This window comes from Vicugna pacos, chromosome 18 (genome assembly GCF_048564905.1).
Source record: "Vicugna pacos chromosome 18, VicPac4, whole genome shotgun sequence".
Taxonomy (NCBI): domain Eukaryota; kingdom Metazoa; phylum Chordata; class Mammalia; order Artiodactyla; family Camelidae; genus Vicugna; species Vicugna pacos.
In genome coordinates this window covers 18,662,859-18,685,952 of record NC_133004.1, presented here as the reverse complement: position 1 = coordinate 18,685,952, position 23,094 = coordinate 18,662,859, and the positions used below count along the sequence as shown (strand labels likewise).

The 23,094-nt window shown below is 51.8% G+C and overlaps 2 protein-coding genes across 2 annotated transcripts; both read left to right on the top strand.

Moving 5' to 3' along the window:
* The first annotated feature begins 20 nt into the window (after positions 1 to 20).
* On the top strand, positions 21 to 3,327 carry POLR3K (RNA polymerase III subunit K). The gene is made up of 3 exons (XM_006204215.4): positions 21 to 233; positions 1,459 to 1,546; positions 2,778 to 3,327. The coding sequence occupies exons 1-3, from the start codon at positions 123 to 125 to the stop codon at positions 2,903 to 2,905; spliced, it is 327 nt and encodes a 108-aa protein (XP_006204277.3). The 5' UTR covers positions 21 to 122; the 3' UTR covers positions 2,906 to 3,327.
* A 6,456-nt stretch (positions 3,328 to 9,783) lies between these two features.
* IL9R (interleukin 9 receptor) lies at positions 9,784 to 22,381 on the top strand. The gene is made up of 9 exons (XM_031687194.2): positions 9,784 to 9,862; positions 13,822 to 13,935; positions 14,252 to 14,363; positions 14,469 to 14,647; positions 15,170 to 15,315; positions 15,761 to 15,962; positions 16,433 to 16,538; positions 17,919 to 18,003; positions 20,582 to 22,381. Exons 1-9 carry the CDS (start codon positions 9,835 to 9,837, stop codon positions 21,077 to 21,079), a joined length of 1,470 nt encoding a protein of 489 aa, XP_031543054.2. The 5' UTR covers positions 9,784 to 9,834; the 3' UTR covers positions 21,080 to 22,381.
* The last annotated feature ends 713 nt before the right edge of the window (positions 22,382 to 23,094 follow it).

Below are 23,094 nucleotides of genomic sequence, written 5' to 3'. Positions count from 1 at the left end.
GCGTGTCTATTGGTGGGCTGAGGGGCGGGGCGGCTGCCCGGACGAGTAGGAGTTCGGCGCGTCTGGCTGGCTGCGCTGAGCCGCTGCGGGAGCTGCCGGGAACACCGGGCCGGTCAGCCGAGATGCTGCTCTTTTGCCCGGGCTGCGGGAACGGGCTGATCGTAGAGGAGGGGCAGCGCTGCCACCGCTTCGCCTGCAACACCTGCCCCTACGTGCACAACATCACCCGCAAGGTGGGTCCCAGCCGGACCTCCCTGTCCGGCGCGAGGAGCGGAAGCTGACATTCTCACGGGTCTACCAGGCCCGGACCCAGGCCTTCCCCAGTCCTGTCCTGTTCTCCTGCTCCGATTTCCCTTCCTGACGCTCTCTGCCCAGCAACGCCGGCTTCTCGGAGGCTCTGCGGTCTTGCACGTGACGCTACCACCAGACCCTGTGCACGGGTTTTTGTCCGGTCCACTCTTCCCTTTGGGTACCTGTGTCTCTCGTTCGTGTTTTTATTTAAGTGATTATTTAAATTTGCAGTCTCTCCATTTTATACTCTTTCCCCTACTTCTACTTTTCCCGTGGGACTCTTGCCTTCCAACAGGCTTAATTGACTTACGCACTTTAATACTAGGATATAAACTGTAGGAGTGTTAGGGAACCAAACTTGGGTCTGGTCCGCTCGCCCCCGCACAGTAAAGCCAACTACTGACACTGAATTGTGGTAAGGCGCCAGACGAGGAGACTGGGTCAGCTCATGCTCTAAAAGCTAGAACTCCCTGGTGTATTTCAAGGAAGCATTTTTAAAGTCAAGGTGCTGGAGGGGAGTTGCAGAGTATGTGATCACATCCTGCATAATTCTCTGATTGATTGATGATGAGGTAACAGAGTGGTGTCACAGGGGTGAGCATCAATCCTCAGGCCAAGGTCCTCATGGTCATCAAGTACTTAACTTTCTCTTTTTGGTGGGGATTTTAGCATCTGTAAAACAACCCAGGAAATATGCATCAGATACTGTTATTTGTTGCAACCGTTATCTAGGTACTTCGGAGAGGAGCTAAAGCAGAGGGCATGGGGGGAGGAGTCTGTCCCAGGAAGGCCCCATAGGGTTCTGCTTGGTTGCAGGAGGGCAGGAATTTTCCAATTTTCCCCCCTCTTTTGTTCTACTGTATAACTGTGTTGTGGGAGTTTAGAGCCTGAAACTGTGGAAAGAGTGAACTCTTTATGTAACCCTGAAATTTCAAGGATGTCTGGTAAATCTTGGAAAAGAAGCCAGTTGTGACCTTCTTAGAAAGCTCTCTGCCTGAGGGCAGTGGCTGGGCCACCTGGCTGAGTGCACCTGTTTGCCTTCAATTGTATTTGGTTGTATTTGTTGAAGGAAGGAAGCGAAGTCTGGGGAGATGCTGGAGGGCGCGTAGGGCTTGGTGACCCAGGTGGATACTGTTCGCTTACTGAAGACTTGCCGTCGTTTGTTAGGTAACAAATCGGAAGTACCCAAAGCTGAAAGAAGTGGATGATGTGCTCGGTGGAGCAGCTGCTTGGGAGAATGTCGACTCTACTGCAGGTGAGCTGTAGTTGAGTGTGAGGCGGCTGACTGTGCCATAGCAGGGTCGAGTCTGTGATATGCTTGTGTGCAGTGGGCGTTTAAAAGCAAAAAGTGTATTTGCTTTCTTCTTTAGTAGTTTATTTGTTACACAAACAATATTGGCACAAGTTTTGGAGTTACTCAGGCCTAATCTAGAGTCTCAGAGTGACCTCTCATTATATGGCCTTAACCTTTCTGGGGCAAATCCATAGTCATAGATTGTGAGATCATGAAGTGAGTGTTTGGCATATAATAGGCATTCAACAGGTGGCAGCTGTGATGAGAGCCACAAAGACTGGAGTAATAAGAAATCAGAATCTAAGGGCAAAATACTGTCTTTTTTGTTCTAATGTAGATTTTTAAAAGTTAATAGTAGAGAGCATTAAACTGCATAAATATCCAGTAAAATAAGTATTTATTTTTAGTCCTGATTCATTTCTGATATAGATAGATGTGACCAAGGAAGGAAAGAGGCATGACCTGCACTGAGAGGTGGGAGAGCTCACGTAGGATTCGTGCTGTCTTTTCACCCCAAGAGAAGAACATCCGGGCCTGCTTTGTTAAAAATTTAGTATTGGCAGGATTTATCAGTAGAAGATGAATTACATACCAAATGTCCAACTGGTGCTTGATAGTGTTTGAAGACATTTCCATCAAGAGCAAGGTTCTCAGACTGAAATCACAGTGAAAGTAAATATGTGCCTTGGAACACTTTGAAAAAATGTGGGATGTGTGGTTAGATCTTGATGAGACTAGTCCAGGGAACTTCTCCCAAAACGGATCCCTCAATTTATGGGCAAGTAGGTTGGTCGTACGCTGGGCGCTCCTTTGGGAAGGTAAGAGAGCTTGTGCACTTTTTAGGGGAGTCGGCAGGGTGTGGACCCTGTAATGCACACAGCAGCCATGTCACCTCTTATGTTACGTTTCCAACCAGTCTTCAGTCAGATTTGAGGAAAAGGGACCCAGAGAGAGGAGGAGGCGTGTTTTCAGGATCCCAGGTCTCCTCCTTTCTCAGTGAGAGCATAGCAGGAATGATGCCTTAAATCGTGGTAGAAGGTACCCTGGGTGAGGGATACCCAGTGAGCTGATGAGGATGGGGGATATCTTTGCTACCTTTGGCATAGCACCTACTTCTAATAAGTGTATTGGTCATGAGCATCATTTTTAAAAAAATAAATGTGGGTCACTTGTCTGTTTTTCTCATTGCCAGAGCCCTGTCCCAAATGTGAACATCCTCGTGCCTATTTCATGCAGCTTCAGACCCGCTCTGCAGACGAACCAATGACCACCTTCTACAAGTGCTGCAACACGCAGTGTGGACACCGCTGGAGAGACTAGGGCTAGGCTGGCCCAGCTGCGTCAGCATCTGCTTACCCACTTCCCCAGGGTAGATTCCCAGCTGCTAGTGTGAACCATGTGTCCTGAGGGTCTTTGCTGGGCTGGCTGGCCAGGGGGTTGGGAAATGGAGCCCATCTGCTAGTCAGTGGATTAACTCACTGATGTCCAGGGAGACTTTGTGTGTGGGGCGGTGTACCCATAACTGAGTGCCTCTGTTCAAGGTCCTGCTCACCTTTTACATTTATCAGGCCATTGACATCCTCTCACCATGAACCAACACTCTTCAATACTTATATGGTTTGCACAACTAATAAAGTAAAACATCAGTTTAGTACATTAGCTGTCCCTGAGTATTTACTGTCAATTGCAAACTTACTTAATCAAAAATTACTGTGAATATTTAATTAAACTGAAAAGTCTGACATCACCTTCTCCGTGTTTTAAATGCCTTAGGAAGACATCAAACCCCAGGCACAGTTCTAAAATTTAACTGTTTAGGGCCAAGCTGGTTACAGAATTGCTAATACCATGGGTTTCAATGTCTTTTATTATTTTTATTCTTGTTTCCTAGGATTGCAATACATTTATTAGATAGTATGTTTTTTATACTTTCTGTGGCCTTCTTTCCACTCTCAAGAGAAAAAGGACACCTTAGACTAGCTGAGGGCAGTCTCGGTTAGCGATGATTTGTTTTCTTGTTCAGGGCCTCAGACTTAATTGCTTTTACAAATCTCTTAATAATGAAGTCTCACTTTTGAAATAATGGGACTTAAATTTATGCTTTTGATACAGACTTTTACTTTTTCGTACTTTGTCTCTTTCCAAGAAATGATTAATCTTTCTTTATGTTTCACATGATCATTTTCTTATTGTTACAACATGTTGACCAGGTCCTGAGCCCATTATCTCTGACTGGTTCTATTTCAAAACAGTTTGTTTTACAAATGTGATTTTGTCACGTGGGTGTTATCTTTAGTGTCTTCTTCTAATGCCATTCGTTGTATTTCATATGTTGTTGGAGGCGGTGTGGATCAGTGGTGAAGACTATGCCTTCTGAAGTTAGCCTGCCTGCCTGTCGAGCTGCTGAACCTTTTCCATCTCCTCCTGTATAAAATGGAGATAGTGATAGTCCATTTCAGGGATTTATAACTTTTTCTGTACAGAGCCAGATAGTATGGATTTTAGGTTGTGTGGAAAAAGAATCAGAATCTTGGCAAACACAAGAAATAAACTTCTACAGTTTCTTCACAGGCAAAGTTCAAAAGGTAATCATAATTTGTAATGTGAGTCTATTGATGAAAAGAATGGGCACCATTTGCTTAACTGAGGTTCACAGTTAACGTTCCTGTCACTAGAACTGTTTGCAAACGTGGGTCTCTTCATCCTGGTTCAGGGCCCGAGAGAAGATGAGGTTCACTGCCGACATTGCTGATGGATTCAGTAGATGCAGCATGGTAAGAGATGCGGTATTTTTCTCAGAGTATTTGTGGATGAATAATACAGTAGAAAATCAAGCTTGATGAAGCCCATTGTCTTTACAAGTTTGTTAATGAGTCACGGAAGCCTCTTCACGCCCCACGTGTACCTCACTGCCCATGATTGTAGGGCATATTAGCGGACTCCACTTCCAGTTCTGCCAAGTTAAATTTTCTTGCTTGAGTTGCTGGTCGTTCCTCTCAGATTGTGCGGAGGCTCAGCCTTCAGTCACTTCCCAGCTCAGTGGTTACGGTGACATCTGGATCCAGCAAGAGCCAAGGAAAATCACTTCAAGTCTTTTGCCTCATTTTCAGTTGACTGTCGATGTTGCTCGCAGTGTCCTTAACTTTTAGAACAGCTGTTGTCGCCCAAATGCCCATAGTCTTAAATTTATTTTTTCTGGACAGACTTCTTCAGCTGCTGCAATCAAACACAATTAAATCACCTTCAGTAAGTGGCTTTCCTCGCTTGGTTAGCAGTGAGTTGCTTGGAAATTTAAGTTGGTTGCCTTGTTTTCATTTTTAATATCTGTGAAGACATTTTTTTACTTATTGAAATATAGTTAGTTTACAATGTTGTGTCAGTTTCTGGTATAGAGCATAATGTTTCAGTCATACACGTACAAGTGTATATTTGTTTTCACATTCTTTTTCATTATAGGTTACTACAAGGTACCGAATATAGTTCCCTATGCTATATAGTATAAACTTGTTATTTATCTATTTTATATATAGTAGTTAGTATCTGCAAATCTCAAACTCCCAATTTATCCCTTCCCCTCTTTTCCTCCCAGAAACCATAAATTTGTTTTCTGTATCTTGAGTCTGTTTCTGTTTTGTAAATAAGTTCATTTGTGTCATTTTTTAAGATTCCACATGTGAGCAATATCATATGGTATTTTTCTTTCTCTTTCTGGCTTACTTCACGTAGCATGACAATCTTCAGGTCCATTTGTGTTGCAGCAAATGGCATTATTTTATTTTTTATGGCTAAGTAGTATTTCATTGTGTATATATATACCACATCTTCTTTATCCAGTGATCTGTCGATGGATATTTAGGTTGTTTCAATGTCTTGTCTGTTGTAAATAGTGCTACTGTAAACATTGGGGTGCATGTGTCTTCTTTTTTTGGGGGGGCAGGTAATTAGTTTTATTTATTTATATTAATTTGTTTTTTAACAGAGGTACTGGAGATTGTACCCAGGACCTCATGCATGCAATGCATGCACTCTACTGCTGAGCTATACTCCCTCCTCCATGTGTCTTTTCGAATTTGAGTTCCCTCTGGGTATATGCCCCAGAGTGAGATTGCTGGATCATAGGGTAAGTCTATTTTTAGTTTTTTAAGGAATCTCCATACTATTTTCCATAATAGCTGTGCCAAACTTCATTCCCACCAACAGTGTAGGAGGGTTCCCTATTCTCCACACCATCTCCAGCATTTACCATTTATGGACTTTTTAATAATGGCCATGCTGACTGGTGTGAGGTGATACCTCACTGTAGTTTTGATTTGCATTTCTCTGATAATTAACAATATTCAGCATTTTTTTGTGTGCCTATTAGCTTTGTATGTCTTCATTGGAGAATTGCTTATTTAAGCTCTTCTGCCCATTTTTGGATTGGGTTTTTTTTTTTTTTGTTATTAAGTTGTATGAGCTGTTTGCATATTCTGGAGATTAAACCCTTATCAGTTGCATCATTTGGAAATATTTTTTCCCATGTTGTAGGTTGTCTTTTTGTTTTATTTATAGTGTCCTTTGCTGTGCCAAAGCTTATATGTTTAACTAGGTCCCATTTGTTTAATTTTATTTCCATTGCCTGGGTAGACTGACCTAGATCATTGCTACCGTTTATGTCAGAAAATGTTTTGCCTATGTTTTCTTCCAGGAGATTTATGGCGTCCTGTCTTATGTTTAAGTCATTAAGCCATTTTGAGTTTATTTTTGTGTATGGTGTGAGAGAGTGTTCTAACTTCATTGATTTACATGCAGCTGTCCAGCTTTCCCGGCACCACTTGTCAAAGAGACTGTCTTTTCTCCATTGTATAGTCTTGCCTCCTTTGTTGAAGACTGATTGATTGTAGGTGTGTGGGTTTATTTCTGGGCTCTCTGTTCTGTTCCACTGGTCCATATGCCAGTACCACACTGACTGATTATTGTGGTTCTGTAGTATAAGAAATTCTGTTTTGTATTGAGAATAGTGCCTGTGACGAGCGCTTCGTCCAGTAATGCTGACCATCTGTAGTGTCACTGTGTAAGAAACACAATCCTTTGCCATCCAGTTTGATAACAGAATAATCCACATTCCACTGTGCCTTAAAAACATGACATTCAGAGTCCACTTTTCCTGTTTTGATATGATGGGTGTGCACTCATAGCAAAAAAAAAGAATTGTGGTGCAACTATATGGTAGTGGCCCTGGAAACGCTGTTACGATGCACCACTGGGTTGTGAGTGCAGAGCAGCAACTCAAAGCACTGTCACAACTCTGCTGTCATAGCCTGAGCAAGGCTGCAACACAACGAGCAGGTGCGTGTGGCTGTGGTCCAGTGAAACTGGACACTGGGATTGGAATTCCATAATATTTTCTTGTGTCATGTTTAAACTTTTTCCCCCAACCACTAAAGATGTGTAAACTATTTTTAGCTCACTTTTTTTTTTAAGAGATGGGGTGGATTTGGCCTGTGGGCCGTAGTTTGCTAACCTCTGGTCTACCTCGGGGTTGTGAGGATTTACGTATCTTGATATGTGACACCCTTGTGATGTGTCTGGCTGACAGAGTGTTTGTTGTTGTGCCTTTCTTTCATGGTGCTGGTTTTCAACAGGTGTTTGGCGACCCTGATTGTATCGTCTTTGTGTCTGAGGTTTTCCCTCCGTCTATGGATGTTGTTTTTCTATTTATCTCCATTTATTGTGGGAGAGGGGTTGGGTATCAGGTTATCCCATCGGAACACTTTCTGGGCAAAGGGGCACTGGCCTTCCTGCATCTAAGTGTCTGCCTGACACAAGAGCAGGTTTGGGGAATGAGCTGACCTGCTTGGCTCTTCCATGTTTAGGATTCTGATGAATCCCATTAACTGTCCAGGATTCTCCCAGTTTCCTCTCATCACCTGGGGAGGGCACTGTGCTGACTTTCACAGTACTCCTCTGTTTTTTAGACTGTGGCTTTCTCAGTCAATCCAGTCAAATCTCAGTTGCCTCGCTTTCTGGGATTCCTTATGGTTAATGCTTCATCTTCTTTTCTGCACTATTATGAGTTTAACTTTTGTTTAAGATAGTGCATTTTTCACTTACGTACTTTACTTTTGGTTCTTTTTTATAGTTTCCATTTCTCCACTGAGATTTCCTATTCATTGGGAACATATTTTCCTTGATACCTTTGAGCACAGTTAAGAGTAGCCCCTTTAAAGCCTGTGCTATTTCCAAAAACTTAGTTTTGAGAGTCAGTCTCTATCAGTTGTCGTTCCCTTTCAGTATGAGTTACATATTTCCATTTTTTCATTCATCTCATAGCTTTGGATTTATCTTGGAAATTCTGAATGATATATGTTGTAAAGGCTGTGGATTTTGTTATGTTTCTCTGGAGAGTGTTGGGTTTTGTTTTTGTTTTTTTAAAGCAGGCTATAAACTCTGATGTGGGCAGCAGCTGAAATCTTGGTTCAGGTTGTTTAACCTCAGTTGGGCCGCTTGAAATTGGCCTGCATACATGTAGTTCATCCAGAGAGTTTGGTAGAGTTTGGATGTCGATTTGGGGGCTCCCGTCGCTGGCTTTTTTCTTTCCGTGATTTCCTTCCTTTGAGGCCTTTGTGGTTTCTCCTTGTATGGTCATGGTGTGGGTGGTGTGGTCCGCTGGTTCCAGCTTCAGCAAGGTGGGGAGAGCCTGACAGAGAGAAGGAAGCTCTCTTGATAAGGATACTAGAGAAGGGATGGCTGCAGTAAGTATAAAATTATGTGCTTGTAATAGGTCAGATAGGGACCAGGCTGATTGAAATTTAAATGTAGAAAGAAGTATGATTATGTCCCTGGTTATTCCCATTGTTTTATGGGCTTGAGCCTTTGATTCATCTCTCTGTGGGTCCTGGTGTTCTCAGACTCCAGAGAGCTGCAGCTCTGGGATATCCAGACCTGGCCCGAGATGTTTTGATGCATAGAATACACACGTGCACAGGCACATATAAACACAGGCACAGAGCCACACTGAAGTGTGACCTTATTTGGTGCCCCCAAGAACAAACAGCCAATAAGTACATGAAAAGATGCTTATCTTCGCTAATAATCAAGGAAGTGCAAATTAAGGCCACACTGAAATATCTCTGCCTATCAGATTGGCAAAGATTTAAAAGACTGATAATGTACACAGTTGGTGAGGGCTGCAGGCATGCTCACACATCTGCCAGGAGTAGAAGTTGGTACATTTTTGGAGGGCTACTTGGCAGTATCTGTCAGTATTTTACAATGGTAAGCCCTAAACCCCACAAGTCCACCCCTGGCAGTTTTTTGTACAGTACTCACGTTGGTGATTAAAGAGCCATGCCTTCATTAAAAATAGCATAGATGCACCTAAGATGAATATAATGTTTAGGTCAGTTATATCTCAAAAAAATTTAAACAGTATCTGTAGGCAACAATCCAAATGTACATCAGTAAGATTATTAAATTATATTATTATTAAGTCCTATATCAGTAGGATTATTAAAGTGGCGTGTACTACCAGTAAAGGCGTGAAGTAGGTTTCTATGCGCTGCCCTCGAACAATTTTGAAAGTAGCCGAAGGAACAAGGAGGCTGCAAAGCTCACAGCAAGGTATGAGGCCGTCAAAAGTGTGCATGTGTTGAGCTCAGACCTTGTCTGGAGGGACTTGCTTCCTACAGGGGCTACCTCTGTGGTGAGATCAAAGGGGACTCCCATTTTTTATTTCCTTTTGTATTGTTTGTTTGCCTTTAACTGAGACTGCATAACTTTTATGTTTAACACCCTCTCCATCCCAGTGCTCACCGACGGCCTCAGCTGGCGGCAAGGGAGCCTACGCCTCTCGGAAAAGCCTAGAAGGTGAGACCTGCCACTCTGCTCCTGGGCAAGGTCCTCACCTCCTGGGGCTAGTTTCATGCATCTCAGAGGTGTTTCTTGAGAGGAACACAGTGGACACTCATCCGCCTATCAGTGGGCGAATCACCAAAGTCCATGTTTGGCGACCTTCAGTTCATGGGGAATGAAAGGTGGGGTTTCTGATCAGTGCTGACAGTCGCCCGGCCTCACTTGGGATGGCCGCTCTGCTCTGCGCTAGTGGTTTCAGACGTGGGCGGCCTGTGTCAGCCTGCCGTGCGAGGCTCACGTCACCGGTGGTGCAGTTATCTCCTGAATCAGGCTGAAGGACTTCACTGCAAACTCAGGGGCGGCAGGGTGACGAGTCACATCCAGGTCTAGAGGGTCGGGGGCCAATCAGACTTGCTATGGGACCTAGCAGGTGCGTCTGGGAAGGTGAGTCTGTAATCTGGACTTAACCACTCAAGTCAGGGTGAACGTTGGGAGACAGAGGGGTGGGTAGCCTGCCATCCCTGGGCCCCTGGAAGAGCCTGTGGGTGACATGGTACTCGCAGTCCCCTCTAGTTTTACTTCCTCTGGTGTCCTGGCCTTGGGCATAGCCCCGGAGGCAACAGGTTTGCAACGCTGATTGTGTCATTTCCAGGCCTGTCGGGGTCGGGAGTGCCTCCGGGAAGGCTGAGGGGCCCTGAGTTTGTCAGGCAGTTTCTAATGCTAACCTCTACTGGGACCAGGGTGAGCGCGCGTTTCGGGGCCGGGTGGGCTGAGCTGTGACAGTGTACTGGCCTAGGGTTGCTAAGCCCCTCCTATCCCCTATGCCTTTGTGGGGGCTTTAGGGCAGAAGAGGAGCCACGAGTCTGTGGATCCCCCTTTGGAGCTGTGGGCAGGGCAACAGGTGAGGGTAGGATTCCAGGAGGGTCAACTCAGCCAAGCAGAGGGAGGAGAGGAGAGGGTTCGGGCTCAAATAATGTTTCAGAGCCCTCTCCAGAGAAGGCATTAACGCCGTCTCAAAGTGATGGCAGGTCTGTGGGCAGGCTCGGGATGGGGTGCTGGATGCAGGGGACGTAACATAGACCAGACAAGTTCTTGCCCTGGAGGAGCCTGATGCAGGAGATGGCACAGCACTGAGTTTCCCTGCCAGGGCTGCTTAGGGCAGGGAAGGCTGCCAGGGAGAGTGGCTGGCAGAGGAGGCCACTCGGCAGGTGTGGGAGCAGGGGCATCATTTCCCTCCGCTTAACCCCCAGGCTGCCTAGGAGAGCAGTGTCAGTGTCCTGACTCCAGCCCTTGCCCGACGCCACTATCCGTGTCCTGGCTCCTGTCAGCTGGCTGGGCCTGGCTCAGGGGTGTCCAGACAGACTGGGGGACTCAGGGGGTCTTCATGAAGGTGCATGATGCAGAAGGCAACTGGGCAGACGGGACAGTGTGAGACCTCACCCTGAGGCCCCCTGTCCCCCTCTGTGCTCCTCTGACATCTGTCCTTAGCCCTCTTTCTCCCTCTGCCCTGGGCCCCTGTCCATCTCTGCCCTTGTCCTGAGGCCCCCTGGGGTTTGGCCCTTTCTTCTCCCCTCAGTCTAGCCTGGCGTCCTGCAGATGCAGGTGCCCCTCCTGCTCAGTGCTCCCAGGACGCAGATGAAAGTGCTCCTTGGTGCTGCCTCTCTCTTCTGCTCTCTCTGTACCTTATCTGCACTCACCCTCCACTGGCCTTCCGGCCTTGACCTCTCCTGCTCCCTGCCCCACCCCTGGTCTGCACCACCTGGGAAGCGCTTTCTGCCCACAGGGCCAGGGGTTGCCCATGGGCGCCTGAGTGGTCCACTGTGGGAGGTGGCACCTGCTCCCACTTCCAACCTTGTTTCTTGGCACAGTCCCCATCTCCCCCAGGTTCCAGCTGCTTCTGGGGAACCAGGGTCTGAATTTCTTCCTCCTCCCCCAGCAGAGAGGGTAGTGCTCGATGAGTGTCTATTTAAATAGCAGCCTCTTTGCTGTCCACCTCTGTTGGGTGGGTAGGGAGAATAGCGGGGGTACCACTCCCTTACCTTTACAAACTATAAAGTAGACTCTGTGTGGAGGGGCACAGAGAGTGGATGCAGTAATCGGCATGAGGCCGATTCGGAGGCTCTGCTGTAGTGCGCAGGGAGCCCGGGACAGAGGCCTGCTCGGGCCAGGTGCTATGCCTGGCAGCAGGTATGAGCGCGGAGGGGTGGGGGGTGAGGGGCTAAGTCTGTCTGGAGACCTCACCCTGGGTCCGGCAGTGTCTGTGGGTCCCAAGGCAGGGGTCAGGCTACAAGGCAGCCCATGACTTTATGGTGGGCCAGGAAAGCTATGAGGCCCAGTGGTCACCTGGGCCAGACCTTGACCCAGAGGCTAGGGAGGAGATGTGGTTGTGAGAAGGGACCAGAGTGGCAATGTGCTGAAGGCCTCATCCTCAGGCCTGGTGGGAAAGGAACGGTGCTGTGTGGGGATGTCAGCCGCACTCCCCAGCAGAACTGGAGGTGTGAGGGGGCGGTTCTGACCTGGGGGCCAGAGGCTGGGTCCCGTCCTCCTGCTTGCACAGCCATCCTGTGATCTGGTCGTGTCTGAGCTGTGATGAGGGCTCCCTGTGACATCTGAGTGCCTCTGCCAGAACCAGGGGGTGTGCAGCTGGGGCTGTCTGCTCCACCTGGCCCCGTGTCTGTTGTCCAGGGTGAGTTGGTCTTGCCTCAGTAACGTCCCTCCTCCTGCTCGCGGAGCCCTGAGGAGAGAGACCAATGCCCTGGGGAGGGGGTTGCTCACAGGCTTATGTGGGAGTTGGTGGGATGTGTGCCCAGAACAGAGGTGACAGCTGCCAATTATGCCAAGTCTCTGGTCTCTCTGAGCCTCGGCTTCCTCATCTGCAGGAGAGTGGGGGCCCCTCCCTGCCCTGCTCGCTAGGTTGAGATGGAAGTGTTCTCTGCAGAGGAAGAGCAGGGACCAACACCATAGATGGCCATGTTGCCACATAGCCCTGCCCATGTGTGGGTCTGGGCCTGTTCCTCCATACCTCTGAGGTGTCCTGTGTGGGTCCTGTCCTCCCCACGCCTGCTCCTGGGGCCACCCTACTCCACGCTCTTGAGCCATCTGCCTATGTGTCGAGTCAGCCTCTGTCTGTGCTGGCCCCGTTCTGCACAGAGGCAGGGTCCCTCCAGCACTGGGGCAGTGACCATCCACTGTGCCGCCTGGGTCCGCTCTTAGCCGGGAAGTGGCTGCTGCGTCCGAGCTTCCCCCAGATCCTGGTACCCTCTCTAATGCTGCCCTCACACCCCCGGAGTGAGCTGTTACCAGGCTGCCCTTCTCCATCCAGTAACTGCCATGGCGGGTAAACTCGCCACAGCTTCATTCTAGGGAAGGATGAGGTCTTCCTGCCTGTTGATCTTAATGGGAGTCTGTCTCTGGGTATCCAGCCAGGCTTCTGGGAGCGGCGCTGGGGTTGGAGTTGTGTCTACCACCTGGGGAGTGTGTACGGGCTCCTTGAGGGCTTACGTGCTGTGGTCTGTGCACGTCTGTTGCTCTTTTGCTTCCTTATCACCCATCAGGCTTGCATAACCGGGCTGGCCCTGCTTCCTGCTGAGGAGCTATCGGTGCACCATCTGGAGCTGCTAATGGGTGATAGGACGTCAGCAGCCTCCTCACACTCAGGCGCTTCCTAACCACCCCACCCTCCACCCCAGCCCCGTCTCCAGCTAACCTCTGGCTCCCCCAGGGACCTTGGGGCTGGTACTCCTGCACTGAGAGCCTTGCAGGGCACCTTGGGACAGGGGTGTGACAGTTGCATGGACTGTTGCATGGATACCCCACTGCCCCCCTCCTCCACGTCCCTGAGGCGGAACACTGGGATAGGTCTTTGTTTAAGGAGACAAGAGGGAGAGAGGACACGAGAAGGTAGCTGTGTGGCCCTGGTAGCGCCCTTGTCTGTGAACAGGGGCAGTCTCTCCACCTCCCCCAGCTGTTGTGGGGACTCAGGTGCATAATGCGCACGGCACGGTCGGCACAGGTATGACATCAGAGCCCGACAGATCGTGCCCGTGGTTCGTTGTTGTTGGTGAACCTGTTCCCTCAACCCTGCCTCCCCTGCAGGGTGTGGCCAGGGCCCAGGGACAGGGATGGGATCTGGGCTTGCAGGGGGCAAAGTTGGACACATGGCTGATTCAGAGCCCAGAAACCTCAGGAGACCTAAATTTGAGGCCCCTGAGTCTGAGCTTCAGTTTCTCATCGGTGCAGCTTGGACACTGGCGCCCAACCTCCTTCACAGGACAGGGTGAGGGTGTAGGTGGTGACCCACTCAGAGCACCTGCTCGGGTGCAATTCTTGCAGAAAGTGTCTCGTGGGGAGGGTCCCATGGGGGGCACTCCTCACACAGAGCCCTTCAGCCCAGCCCCTTACAGATTGGACCCTCGAGAGCAAGGCCCTGATGCAAGAGATGGGCACCTGGCTGCTGATCTGCACCTGCATCTGTGCCTGGGTCGGCCCGGGAGGGTCTGTCCCAGGGGAAGGAGGAGGTGAGGGCTGGAGCTGTGTCTGTGAGGCCTGTGAGTGGAGAGCTGTGGGGCAGGGTTGTCCTCTGTCAAATCCCCTGAGGAATGGTCTGAGCTGCACTGGGACCTGTCTTCCTGAGGTCGGCTGGGACTTCAGCCCACCCCATCCTACGGGTCAGAGCCCATCTCCGTCCAGGTCTCCCAGCCTTGCCCTGGATAAACTCCCCTGGGCTCATTCTCTGGGGACCACCCTGTCAGAGGATGTTAGCTGCCAGGCTCTCCCCTCCCCTAGCCCTGCCCTGAAGCATCCACTGTGGGTTCCCTGCATCACTGTTCCCAGGGCTGGGGGCTGGAACTTTCACCTGTCACTCCAACAACATCCTCAGGATTGACTGCCGCTGGTCTGCCCCAGAGCTGGGCCAGGCTGCCGAGCCCTGGCTCCTCTTCACCAGGTGAGGTGGGAGGGCAGGGATGAGGGGAGGGTCCCGGTGATGGAAGCAGCAGCAGGGGCCAGGCTGGTTCAGTGGCCCCTTGGTGCCAACACACGCCCTTTCCAGCAACCACGTGCCAGGCAGCAAGCACAGGTGTGTCTTCCGGGCCAGTGTGTGCACTGTGCTGCTGCCCCCTGAGGAGGTGCTCGTGCCTTCTGACAACTTCAGCATCACTTTCCACCGTCACATCTCTGGGAAGGAGCAGGTCAGCCTGGTGGACCCACAGTACCTGCCCCGGAGACATGGTGAGGCCTGGGGTGGGGTGCCTTGGCTGCCAACATCCTGGCTACATGAGTCTGCAGCCCACGCTGCCCATGGCCCAGTGAGTGCTCTTGGCTCCAGGGTCAGGAGCAGGGTAGGCCCCTAGTAGGGGAGGGCCCACAGGTTGCTAGAGGGGTAGGGTTTTGGAGGAGGATGAAGGTGCAGGGCTTTGAGTTGGCAGGGGCTGCAGTTTGAGTCACTTGAAATGTACTTTGATCATAGCAAGAAGGACTTCAGTAAGACACTAGGAAGCACTTCCAGCAGCGGCTTATGAAAGAAAGGGAAGGCGAGATTTGAAACTCCTCTTGTCTGGCTGCAGGGGCTGGAGGAGAGTCATTGCTGTCATGTACCCCCTGGGTCTTCTCAGGACCAGTCTCCCAGCGAGGCCCCTGTTCTGAGAGGGCCTGGACCATGCCTCTTCCTGCCCCTCCCCCTGGGAATCTCTCAGATCCCTCGTCCTGGTCGTGCTGACTGACACACCCTCTCGTGGCTTCATTCCATTCCAGTGAAGCTGGATCCTCCCTCTGACTTGCAGAGCAATGTCAGCTCTGACCACTGTGTCCTGACTTGGAGCATCAGTCCTGCCTTGGAGCCGCTGACCTCGCTCCTTAGCTACGAGCTGGCCTTCAAGAGGCAGGAAGAGGCCTGGGAGGTAACAGTTGGTCCTGCTACCCTGGGGGCCTCTCTCTCCCGGGAGCAGTGGCCCAGGGCCGCTCCTCATCCCACCTAGGGTGATGTCAACTTGGAACTATGAGGAGGGAAGGTGACCAGAGCCAAGGAGATGTGAGTGCAAGTGTGGCGAGTGTGACTGTGCATGTGTGTGTGCACACGGGTGTGTCTGTGCATGAGTGTGCCTGCGTGTGCGTTAATGTATGTGTGAGCGTTCCCAGGGTGTGCCTCCATGATGAATGTATGCGTGTAGAGTGTGGTGAGCGTGTTTGTGTGTGCTCAGTGTGAGTGTGCATGCGGCTTGATGAATATAAGCGTGTGCCTGTGGGCGTGTGTAAGTATGCCCACACACATGGGTGTACCTGTTCTCAAGGGCTGATGGACCCAGTCTCACCCTCGGCATCTCCTAATTGTCCTCAACCCCACAGCGGGCTCAGCACAAGGGTCACATTGTCGGGGTGACCCGGCTTGACCTGGAAGCCGTCGAGTTGGACCCTGGTTCCACCTATGAGGCCAGGCTGCGTGTCCAGATGGCCACCGCGGAGGGCGAGGTGGTGGAGGAAGAGCGTTATGAGGGCCAGTGGAGCGAATGGAGCCAGCCCGTGTGCTTCCCCTCTCCCCAGAGACGAGGTGGGCACTTCCACACTGCTGCCCTTTGGGGGTCCAGGTTGGCCCTCCCTCCCCTGCTGGTCCCGCCCTTTCACCCTCCTGGAACCCCTCCCTGAGACAGTCCTGACCCAGAGATGCCCTGAGGCGTGCAGAGAGGAATCACCTGCCACACCTTCCCAGGAGCCTGCTGCTGGTGGCTGTTGCTGGGAGCAAGTGCAGCCCAGGGGCTGTCCGCCAGGCCTGGTGCTTCTGTCTCTGGAGCCTGGATGTGGCCTCGTTTACTTAGTGGGAGCTGGGCTGACCTGGTGCCCTAGGTACTAGGAAGGCTCACTGACCTTGCAGATGGGAAGGGTGAGGCCCTGGGTGCATGGTTCACCCAAGGTGCTTTAGCAAGCGACACAAACCTTCAAGGCCTGTCATACACCACTCGTACGGGTGCCTTTGCCTCACGGGTTTGGAGGAACACAGCCCCGGGCTGTTCCTGCTCACAGGTCCCCCGACCCCAGCTTTGGGGCAGCCTGACAGCACCCTCGTTGTTGTGTGCATCTTCCTGCTGCTGACCAGCCTGACCTACCTGCTCTTCAAGCTTTCACCCAGGTCGGTAGCCAGGGGTGTATGTGGGAGGATGTGCCTGGGCATGAATGTGTTATCGTACGTGTCAGTGTGTGTCAGTGTGAGTGCGTGTGAGTGTGTGTGGTAGGCAGGGCACTGAGAGCCAAACCCACAACCCCTCCCCGCACAGTCCTGGATGGGGTTGGGTAGTCAAGCCCCTGCCCTGGACGCGGGGAGTTCCCAAGTTGCCAGGTGCGTGTGGGGGGCAGTCTGGCCCAAGAGAGCCCTGGACCCAAGGCACTGGGGCCAAGTCGCCTGAGGTTCTTGTCTCCTGCCTCTGGAGGTGCTTGGTGTTCACTCATTAGTTAACATGTTCCATGAAAGCACAGTGCAGGGCATCTGGTTTTCACGGGACCCTGTTCCCAGCCCTGATGGATGCCACCAAGAACCAGATGGACACAAAGTCCCTCCTGAAATTGGCGATCACACATGTCAGGTTACAAGAGCAGGTATTGGGGGGGCGGCATCATCAAGGAGGGGGTCCCAGAGAAGATCGGTCAGGTGCAGACAGGTAACAGAGAGAATGAGGGGGTCAGACAAAGAGCAGGGGCAGGTGAGAGAGGAGGTGCTGGGCAGAGCCAGCTGGGCGGGCCAGCACGTCCAGGAGGATGTCAGGCATGTCCTTGGATCGAAGGACAGCACTTGAAGCATGTCAGTGTGTGATGTGAACTGTTTCATGTTTTGAGAATGGATTTTGGTGGTGTACGTGGTCGAGCAGGAGCTTTTGGGAGGCCAGTGGTAGTGTCCAGAGAGGGGTGATCATGTGTGAGCTCGCGAGAGAAGTGGAGACGGAGCAAGGGAGGGAACTGCCAGAGTCTTAGGAAGAGAAACTGATGGGATGTGTGAGTGGATGAGATGTGACTGGTGGCCCCTGATGTCACCCCTGAGGTGGGCCAGGCTCAGGGCAGGTTGGGGAGGTCGACTTGGACCTACTATGTTGGAGCCTCGTGCACTGTCCTCATGGGAAGACCAGTGGGTCCTGGGCAGGCGGAGCAGGTGCTCGGGGGAAGTCGGGCGGGGCAGGCAGCTGTCTGCTTACTGCACAGTGGGGTTCCTGGAGGTTGCCGGCTTCCTCTGTGACTTGAGGACACAGCTGGTCTCCCCCACCCCGGAACCCACCATCACAGCTCACCTTGAAAAGACATGTGTCTTGGTAGAAGCCAGTTCCACGGGGTCATTAGCCAGGGAGACCGCAGGTGCCAGGCGTAAGGTCTGGACCCAGTGAGAGGGGGGTGTGTGGCAGCAGCACAGATGAGGTTGGGGGGGAGCAAGGTTCCCTGCAGTGACCTCGGGCCTCCTGGAGTTGGGCCTGGGTAGGAGCCCCCCAGTCTCTGTAGGCCTCTGACTGTCCTCTCTTGGCCTCAGGATGAAGACAACCTTGTACCGGGACGTGCCCTCCCCGGGGCCGTTCTTCCAGCCTCTCTACAATGTGCACAACGGGAACTTCCAGGTTCGTGACCCCCTGGCAGGGCAGGGGCTGGGGGCGGGGCAGGGGTTGCCCGGATCTCTGGCCTGCCCAGGATGTGGGCTTTCGGTGAGGGCTGGGGGCCTTTGTTAGTGCTTTGGGCGTTTCTGGTATATATGGTGGGTCTAAACTTATACGCTGTGGCTCAGATGGGAAAAAAAAGAGCTTTATTCTCAACTGCTGACTTCTTTTTGTTCTCATGTCTCTAATTCCATTTTTTGTTTTTGTTTGGTTTTTACTTTTTAATTTTATTTTTTATTGAATTATAGTTGATTTACAATGTTAGTTTCAAGTATACAGCAAAGTGATTCAGTTGTACATATATATATATATTTTTTCAGATTTTTCCATTATAGCTCATTATAAGAAGTTGAATATAGTTCCCTGTGCTATACAATAAGTCCTTGTTGTTTATCTGTTTTATATATGGACAGTGTGTATCTGTTAATCCCAAACTGCTAACTTATCCTCCCCCTCTCTTCCCCTTTGGTAACCATAGTTTGTTTTCTATGTCTGTGAGTCTTTTTCTGGTTTGTAAATAAAATTTGTACCTTTTTTTAGATTCCACATACAACTAATAGCATATAATATCTGTCTTCCTCTGGCTGACTTACTTCACTTAGTATGATAATCTCTAGGTCCATCCATGTTGCTGCAAGTGGCATTATTTCATTCTTTTTAAGGCTGAGTAATATTCCATTGTATATGATATACCAAATCTTCTTTTCTTGCCTTTTTAAAAACTTTATTCATTTATGTATTTATTTTACAGTATCATTTTTTAAATTGAAATATAGTTGATGTACAACAGTATATGTTACGGTATACAATACAGTGATTCACAATTTTTAAAGGTTGTACTCCATTTATAGTTGTTATAAAATGGCTCTGTTCCCCATGGTGTACAGTACATCCTTGTAGCTTATTTTATACCTGATGGTTTGTGCCTCTTACTCCTCCGCCTCCACCTTGCCCCTCCCCGCCTCCATTTCCCTGCTGGTGACCACTAGTTCCTTCTCCACATCTGTGAGTCTGTGTCTTTTCTGTTATATTCACTAGTTTGTTGTGTTTTTTTAGATTCCACATGTGATATCTTACAGTATTTGTCTTTCGGTCTGACTAATTTCACTCAACATAGTGCCCTCCGTGCACACCAGAAACTAATACAACATTTTAAATCAACTGTACTTCAGTTAAAAAGCAAGCAAACAAGCAAACGACCGTTTAGAATACGGGCAGAAGAACTGCTCTAATCCCATTGTTGACGGGGAAATAATGTGCAGGTTCTTGTGATGTTACCTCTGCCTCTTCAGGTTTGCCGCAGCCTTTCGAGGCAAACGGTCAGTTCACGGTGCCAACCTGGGGGCCCGTCTTCAACAGCCACACATCTGGTCCCTTCTTCTCTGAAGGCGCCTGTGTCTGGTGGCCGTGGGGAGGGCCTCTTGTGCCTGTGCTCTTGTGCCCGGGGCCCTCCCTGGTCCCTGGGCTACTCTGGTGGCCGCTGTGGAGTGCTCGGCCCCTCCTGGCATTGCGGCCAGTGAGCTGACTCTACGTGTCCCCGTCGTAGTGCCCTGGGGGCTCTCACAGGCCCCGGGCAAGCTGAGAGCAACCCAAGGGCGGGTCAGACCCTCCCTGCTGGCCTATGGTTCCTGCTCCAGAGGCAGGAGGTGGCTGAGGAGAAGCTCCAGTGGGTGGTCTCCAGTTCCCACCCTCTCAGGTCCCTCCCTCTGGGCAAAGCCCAGGAGGCAGAGCTTCCCGGGGTCCACGGACCCGCTCTTCCCAGGCTCTCCCCTCCTGGCCCTGCATGGCTTCCTTCCGCCTGGCCCTTCTCTCTCGTAACAGGGAGTCTGGCTTTCAAGATTGTCATCCAGACATAGAATTTGAAGCTTAAAGCTGAGCGCTTTGTCTGGGCCGTGTGGGGTAAAGGTTCTGATGGCCTGGACTGGTCATCTGCCCCCAGCCCCTTCTCTGTAGAACCATGGTACCTGCCAGGGGTGATTTAGATGCCTCAGTGGCATTCTGGAGCCACAAGGGGGCTCTCCAGGAGGCAGGGCTGTGATGGAAATTGTGGTCTGTGGTGCACTCGGTGCAGACTCCCAGTCCCTCCTAGGGAGCAGTTTCCTTTTGCAGGGCGGTCCCTTGTGGCCCTACAGAGGGGTTCAGGTCTGCCGGCCTTGGGTCTAAAGTGCCAGTTCCAACAGCATCTCCTGTCGTAAGTGGAGGATAGGGTGAGGTGCCCAGTCTCTGCCGCTGCTGGGAGGGCCTGGAGTGGCAATCAGCCCTCGGTCCCTGTCGCCTGGGTTCAGGCCACCGTGGGCACCGGGCCCTGCGCTGGGGGAGTGGTGAGGGGCTTGAAGGGAATCAGGGTCCTGTACTGAGGCTGCACTGGTAGGTGGCAGGAAGTGGGGAAGACCAAATGTTTCAGGCAGAGGCACTGCTTGGCCTCTGGGTGTGGATGTCGGGATGTCAGGAGAGCTTCCTGGAGAAGTGGGGGAGGCTGCTCCCATGGTGAGCCCTGAACATGCTGCCTGAGGCCTTCCCTCCTCTCCATGCTCTGTTCTAGACCTGGATAGGGGCCCAGAGAGCCAGTCTACAGCCGAGCCAGGACCATGCCGGGACCCCACGAGGAGCCTTGGAGTCCGGTGTCCGGGAGGCCATTGCTTTGCTCACCTATGACCCAGCGGATGCCGGGCAGTCAGGGGGCCTGGAAGAGGAGGAGGAGGCCAGCACCGGCCTCCCAGCATATGTGTTGCCAGCAGGGCGTATGGAGTGGGGAGGGCAGCCGCCCGCCTACCTGCCGCAGGAGGACTGGGTCCCTGCAAGCCCTACCAGGCCAGCTCTCCCACGGCCCGAGGACAGTAGCAGCGACTACTGTGCCCTGGGCTGCTACGGGGGTGGCTACCCCTTGGCCTTCACAGGAAGCACACAGAGCTCGGAGCCTAGCCTGGCCTGGGCCTGTGGGCTTTCCTGTGACCAGCAGAGCCTGGATGCCCGGCCAGGAGGCAGCTGTGTGGGCATTAGTCACAATCAGAGGCAGGATGCTGGTGAACAGGCCATATGAGGCCCTCCTCCCCTTGGCAGACAGTCCCCACAGCGCTGCAGCAGGAACACGGACTGAAGTCGCCGGAGCTGACCCTGGACTGGCACTGGACCTCTGGTCGGGGGCCACCTACACAGTGGTCACACATCCGGTCTGGATGGAGGAAGGAGGGCTCTCCCCTCTCTGCCTCTCCGCGCGTGGGGCTCTGCTCTCAGCATCCTGCCAACCAGGCCCCCAGCCCACCACTTCCCTCCTTATTTCCTGGCTTAACCCCAGGCCCCTCTGAGAAGACGGGTGTCTGTGCCACAGCCTGTTCTTCCATTCCCTCCTTAAAGGGCCAGCCTGGGCCAGTGGACACAGGTGGCATGCTGTGACCAGACCAAGTGTCATCTCTCTGTGTCTTCCTGAGGTACCTCCCCTACTGAGATGTTCCAGATTAATGGCTAGGGGAGGGCCTTGGAGGACGTGTTGTGGGGGGGACAGTGTCTGGCTATTCTTGGGTTTTCTCGGCTCCAGGAATAGCAGGAGGGGAGGCCCCCTGCTCCTCCTTGTCCTCATCCTCCCGTGGGTCCCAGGAGGCTGAGAGCTGTGGCCAGAGCTCCCAGTCAGGGCCAGAAGTGACCACCCAGCAGTGGCCTTGTTCAGTGAAGGGCCCTGCCGCCACCCAGCACCCCATGGTCTGGATAGAAGAGGGACAGAGCAGAGGGCGCCTGTATCTGTCTCCTGTGGCGGCCATAACAACGTAACCACAAACTAGCTGGCTGAGAACAATAGAAATTTGTCACCTCTGCACTGCTCCAGTCCTGACAAGGCGTCTTCTGCGTGTGTGTGTGTGTGTGTGTGTGTGGATCCCTCCTTTTTATAGAAACACATAGTAGATGGGGGCTGACCTGATGACTTACTTTATCTTGACTTGATCATCTGCAAAGACCCTGTTTCCATGTAAGGTCATTTTCATGTGGACTAAGGGTTTAGACCTCAGCATATGAATTTCTGGGGAGCACAGTTCAACTCAACAGTGTCCCTGCCTCTGCCAGCCCTTCTGGCTAGCCCAAGGGACTGTGGCCCCTCCCGTGGCAACCCCATCACCCTTGCTGAGGGCCCCAGGCAGAAGGTCCTCTCCCTCTGGCTGCCGGACTTGAGCCTGGTATGGGGGTCACCGCCCAGTGAGGGCTGGCATGAGCTTGTTCTGGGGTTGGAGGTGATGACACTTGGAAGACAGGATGCAATGGAGGCCTCTCTCTCTCTGGGTGCTGAGCCAGAGAGGGTACTTCTTTGGAGGGGCTCCAGGGTCCCCTGTGGCCTGGGCAGAATGGGACTTACAGCCCCAGGCCCCCAAAGGCAATGGTCTCTTCTGGCTCAAATAGGCATCCCCTCCCCTCTGCGTGGCTGCGGAGCCCTGAGGTTTGGTGGGGAGCCTCAGCAGAGCCGGGTCCTGGTCAGCAAGGACGAGTAGGACCCAGAATGTATCTTTATTACCCAGAGAGTGGGGGGGTGTGGACGGAAGTGAGGCACAGGCATCCTCAGCTCTAACCAAGTGTAAAAATACTAAGCGTGGGTCCACTTCCTGGAGCCGCGCCTGGGAGCCCCCGGCTGGTGTATTTATAACAGCATCTGCCTCCTATCTCTTCATGTGGGGCCTGCGTCCCCTGTGGGATCAGACAGCTGGGACACCTCTTCTGTGTGGCCAGGGACCCTGTTCACTTGATTCACACACTTTGTCCTGGGGGCATCTGAGTGTGACGCCACTTAGAGGCTGTGTGACTGTGGGTGACCACGCTGCCCCTCAGTACGCGGGACCTCCTCAAGTGTCTGTGAGTTCCTCTAGGCCAGAAGCCTGCACACCGCGCTGCTCGGAAGACACTAACTTCCCCCTAATCAGATGGGGCAACCCTCGGAAACCGTGCGCTGAGATCTGGTTTAAGGCAGAGCAAGGTTCGAAAGACCCTGTGAGTCCTGGTGAGGGGGCTGCTCATTGCTGGGCATCGAGGAAGAAGTCAGAGAGAAGGGGCCTGGGGGTCGACTTAGGGAGCTGC